The sequence below is a fragment of the Neomonachus schauinslandi genome, chromosome 11 (genome assembly GCF_002201575.2).
Source record: "Neomonachus schauinslandi chromosome 11, ASM220157v2, whole genome shotgun sequence".
In the NCBI taxonomy this organism is placed as follows: Eukaryota; Metazoa; Chordata; class Mammalia; order Carnivora; family Phocidae; genus Neomonachus; species Neomonachus schauinslandi.
Genome location: NC_058413.1, coordinates 35739584 through 35745034, shown reverse-complemented (window position 1 = coordinate 35745034; position 5451 = coordinate 35739584). Strand labels below are relative to the sequence as shown.

The 5451-nt window shown below is 41.4% G+C and overlaps 1 protein-coding gene across 1 annotated transcript; it reads right to left on the bottom strand.

The window, feature by feature from the left end:
- Window positions 1-1043: 1043 nt before the first annotated feature.
- FANCF (FA complementation group F) lies at window positions 1044-2237 on the bottom strand. The gene has a single exon (XM_021685864.1). The coding sequence runs from the start codon at window positions 2235-2237 to the stop codon at window positions 1161-1163; it is 1077 nt and encodes a 358-aa protein (XP_021541539.1). The 3' UTR covers window positions 1044-1160.
- Window positions 2238-5451: the final 3214 nt, after the last annotated feature.

The window sequence follows — 5451 nt, the reverse complement described above, 5'->3', positions numbered from 1 at the left end:
GAAATTAGGAATTAACTTTCTGAACATCCCTACGTTTTCAAAAAAATCTTGCTACCAACTAACTTGGATAGGGACAAAAATATCTTTATAAATGCAAAGTTATATCCCCCTAATAAAAGTTAATAAAACACTCTTAAGTTTGGAGATTGGGAATCACTCTACCAGTTGTGGAGCATCTGGGTAAACTCACAAAATTAGGTTCCTACACACACGAGACAAAATATTCTAAACTGTTCCCATAGGGCAGCCATTAAGGAAAAAATGAGGAAATTTAACTATTTTAAACACTTCATTTAACACATGAGGCAACTGTAGCACCAAGATTGTGATTTATTAATCTAGTCAATGGCTGAAGTCTTCTGGGTCTTCTAATTCATATTTGGTTTGATTGTTTTACCATCAAATGCTAAATCCAAGGGCATATATTTGTATTTACTATACCTTAAGCAATTTTTTTTTTCTCATCCTTAAGTCAGTGCTTTAAAGTATTGTTTGGTAAAAAACAAAAAACAAAACAAAACAAAAGAAACCTGTTTGGTCTCTGAATTTCAGAGAGCAGTGATTTGCAGAAATAAGAAACTCATTGAACAACACAATTTTAATCCATGTTGAGGCTGGCTATTTGGTTAGGATACTAGGTTAAAAAGGCCAAAGTCCAGGGTTTAAACTCCAAATAGGCCAGTTAGCTTTTCAAACGAACATTTTTTGACAACACATGTTGTTGGTTAAAGGAAACTCTTCACTACTGAGCGGTGGGTAAGGGGGAGGGGGGCTACAAAAGTAAGCCATACTTACAGAAAAAAAGGTGGTTTTGTCACTTTTAAAAGTACACATCTTTTCAGCATTCTTAGGAAGGAGCCTTCTAATAAGCAAACTATTGTTAATCTCTTGGCTTTAAGTAGGATCCTTCCAATGTCACTCCTCTATCCACAAAATCCATGACAGTACAAGCCAGTTCCTTTACAAATTATAAATTATAATCCTGCCTATTATAAATTAGCACCTAAAATAATATTTTGGACACTTGAACGTATAGATCTGGAGCAAGCACTGGAATTTTAATTTTGTAAACTATACATACAAATAATAACAGAACACTGCCCATAGTGAACTGGGGCCTGGGCTGAGACCTAAAACTTTTTTTTCCCCCAACTGCACTATCATGACCCACTCCCAAGAGCTAACAACAGGTCTGTCCAGATGCTGAGACCAGGGACTTGGAAATCTCCATCTTGCGCCTTACAGGACTCCAGGGCAGTTAGAACTTCATCTTTGAGAGGTGGAGGGGCCTGACAGAGGCTTTGAAACCTGCCGTACAACTCCTCCCAGGACACGTGTTGGGACTCAGCTCCAACCCAAGTGCCTTTCTCAAGGTCGTAGCGCAGATGTCGACCCCAGTCTGTAAGCAGACCCAGGTAGGCCCGGGAGAGCTCTGGATGGCGGCCTGCCACCGAAGTTAAAAGCCCGACTGGGAGGTTGTGGCAAAGGGCAGCCATGACATCTGACTTCGCCAAAAGCCAACGGACCAGCTCCTGACCCCCCTCTCCGGGCGTTTTGGGGGTGCCCAGCTCCAACTCTTCTCCTTGGGGCCGGGGAGACGACGGGGGAAGCAACAGCGCGACCGCTATCACCTTCAGAAAGTTGTTCTGAGGCAAGCGGTCCCACAGAGTGCTGAGAAACCTGCTGGGGCCCTCGGCTTCGGCCTTCGGCACCTCCCGCAGACGCTCCAGCAGCAGCTCCGCCTGGGTCTTCAGCACTGCGTCCTCAAGCACCGAGTTCTCTCCGTAGCCGATGAAACGCAGCATGTGGACGGCGGAGCCGCGGCGGGCGAGGCGAACCAGGCTGCCTTGAAGCGTCTCCTCGTCGGCGTCCGGGACGCCAGGGCCCGGAAAGAGCTGCTGCAGTAGGTAGTGATAGGCGGCATCCCCGAGGGCCCGGTTCTCCAGCAGGCGCAGAGACAGCAGGCGGTCACAGCGCCCCAGCGCCTGGAAGTTCGTCAACCCGGGGACTGGAGCGGACCCAGGGGCGCCATCCTGTCTCCCCCGCTTTTGCAGTCGCCGTTCCAGAGCCGTGCGAATGCGGACATGGCGGCCAAAGCGACTGTGGACGTGGCGCAGGTAGCGAGCCCACTGCAAGGCCCGGCGCACGGTCGCGGGGTCCCAGGTGCTGACGTGGGTCGTGCGGGAGACGGCCAGAAGCTCGGAGAAGCGCTCCAGGTGTTGCAGGAGCGATTCCATGGGGGCGTGCTTACTTCCGCGTTCACCTTGGAGACGCCGACTCTCTGCGTGCCGATTGGAGCGTCCGTGTAAGGATACGCCTCTCTACAACGCTATTGGATAAAGTCCTTATCAATCTGACATCGGCTTTAATCCGGGTATTTTGACCCCGGGAAATTTAAACTGGAGAAAAGGCCTGGCCGTTTTACTTTCGCCGCCAATATTAAGGAGGCCCTTAGGGCTGGAGGAGAATAAATGTGGGGCGTCCTAGAGAAAGTTCCCGGAGTCACGTGTGAGATGCTGTTAGTCACGAAAGTCTCCGTGCTTCCTTTCACTTTGGAAATAATCCCTAGTAGAAATTTCTTGAGCTTTGCCTGAGAGTCTGTGCTGAGGTTTATCATAATTGGGTAATGCCAGACATGGTGTTAATATTAAATGAAGGCTTTAATTAACTCAGTTTAATAGAAAATGTACTGGCCTCCAATTAATTAATGCCAGGCACTCTTAAATTCCGGCCTTCATGTTGTTCTTTCATTTTTAAGAACTGAAGCCCGGATTAATTGGAACAAACAAAACTTATTAATACTTCACTAAAAATTTTAAAGGAACTTAAATTTTCATTTCAAAATTGCACTATTTATTTTTGTTTTCATTTTTTCCATAGCAAAATAGCTCAGTTGAATTTTGTTTCACACAAACAACTAATTGAGCAAAAGTGACAGTTAAGAGCAGATACCAAAAGCAAATACTTGACTAAGATTGTGGGAAGAGAGAGGGGAGAGAAAAAAGGATCTATTTCGGGAATGTCATCTGGATTATTCACTCATTTATGCATTCAACAAATATTTATGTGCCAACTACTAGAGGTTGCATTGTCCAAATACCCACAACAATTTTTAACTTACTGATGTTGATGACACAGCTCATTTGAGCTGAGTTCCTTTACAGTCCTAAAGATACTAGCCAAAACTCATTCTAATTTAAGTAGGCAGAATTGATGTTTTGTTTTGTTTTAACAAAAGGGAAAGAGAAACGAATTTAAGAGGGGGAAGAGCCATGTTTCATTTATTAAAATGAGCATTCCCACATCTATACCTCTGAAACAATACGTTATATTTAAAAAAAAAAAAAAAGAAGATAGTAGGAAGGGAAAAATGAAGGGGGGAAATCATGGGGGAGACGAACCATGAGAGACTATGGACTCTGAGAAACAAACTGAGGGTTCTAGAGGGGAGGGGGGTGGGGGGATGGGTTAGCCTGGTGATGGGTATTAAAGAGGGCACGTATTGCATGGAGCACTGGGTGTTATACACAATGAATCATGGAACACTACATCAAAAACTAATGATGTAATGTATGGTGACTAACATAACATAATAAAATAAAATTTAAAAAATTAAAAAAAAATAATTAAAAATGAATAAATAAAGCAGTGATGCTTATGCTGTTAATTCAGTTTTATTATTTGATATTTATCAGCCCACAGTCATTTGGTCCTGAAGTATTACTAGATTTTATTCCAGGAATACCATATATCCCAAAATTCTTTGTATTGGCTACTAGACACTTTGAGCCCAGTGTGCAGCCTGCCTTTAGGAAATGTACAGGCTTCACTAATTCATTCATTTATTCTTCTATTGAGCACTTGTTATGTCACATCATGTTGATACTAGGGATTTAGTGATAAATAAAATAAATGTAGCCCTTGTCCTAGTGGAGGAATTCATCTCCTGACTTTGAAGAGAGACATTAAACAACCTCAAATTTGATAGGAGGATAGAATAGAGGTAGGTCAGTAAGACTTAGGTAATAGGGAGACCTCTTTAAAAAACTGGCTTTTCACCTGAAACCTCAAAGATGAGTGTTGAGAATTGTTTTCATGGCCAAGGGAACAGTTAAGTTGCAGATAACTGAGTTGAGAAAGTCTAATCCCTTCAAGGAGGTGAAAGAAATCCAATAACGATGCCTTTAGTTCAGGATGGGGTGAGAACTTATGGCAAGAATTGTTCATATTAACTTCAGCTTCAGATCTTTCCACTTATCTCTTTAAAATACTATTTTATTTTAAATCCTTACTTGAGCAATATAATGTATAAATTTATACATATTTCACATTAGCCTATTTTCAATAAACAATGTCTATGAAGTCCTCCCCTTTAGAAGAAAGAAAAGCCAAGGGTTCAGAGCTTCTCCTCAATGTTAGATTTAATTCACCAAAATTCAATGAGCATTAATTCTACTTCTACATATAGCTTCTACTATATGTAAAGTGTTAGGGATTGAAAGATGATTATGACAGGGCCTTCACTTTAAGAAACCTACAATCTTGAGCCAGGGGTGGGGAGGGGCACAAAACCACTTAACTATAATGCAAATCAGATATTATATGTTTTAAAAATTGTAAGAATGATTCTCTGAGAGACCAGTTATAAACTGGAGAGTCCTAGGAAAGTTTTATAAAGGACCAATACTTCATTCAGGCCTTAAACTCTTTGAGCAAACATGGAATAAGGGAAAATCCAAATGAGAGAAATAACAAGGCAAAACATATAATGACGTGAACGTGTACAGTGTGGGCTACAAATACCAGGAGCAATCTCCCACTTCTTGGTTATGATCCCTAAGTTTCTGGGATACAGTAAATTAGGATAGTGTATGGAAGGTCAAATCTCAGGAGATTTTTGTTAAAACATGATAATCATTCAAACCATGGCTGTTAAGCAACAAATGAGTGAGGTTCAGAAAAGAGAGGACATGAGATAATAAATGTAAAATGCCGTACTTAATATTATGACTGTTTTTTAATATCCATTTTATCATCACTCCCACCCACTTTGAATGATGACAATGCCATTTGGGATAGGGACTCAGCTCAGCTCAAGGGGTAGTACCTGGTAATTTTGAGCCAATCATTTTAATCTGCCCCTCTTTTAATTCAGTAATTAATTTAGGAACCCAGTCTTAAGACTTTCAATGTATAGTGTTTCCTAATGACAGAAATTTGTTCAAAAATAACCAGGTGAATCATTTTCAATCCCTTAGGCCTAGATGATTCAGAGAATACTTTCTTACTTTTGAGAGTCTGTAGAGCATGAACACTGAGCATGAACGTTGACTAATATGAAGAGGAAGTGGTAATAAACCATCTGAGTGTACATAAGCTGAATATCAGGCATTCTTAAGAGCTAGTTTCTGTCTTCCTCTTGATACTGTTATATATTTATATGAAGCCCAA

Excerpts from the sequence above, each read along its gene's own strand:
- FANCF (XM_021685864.1), bottom strand. The coding sequence starts at position 2,237 with ATGGAATCGCTCCTGCAACACCTGGAGCGCTTCTCCGAGCTTCTGGCC.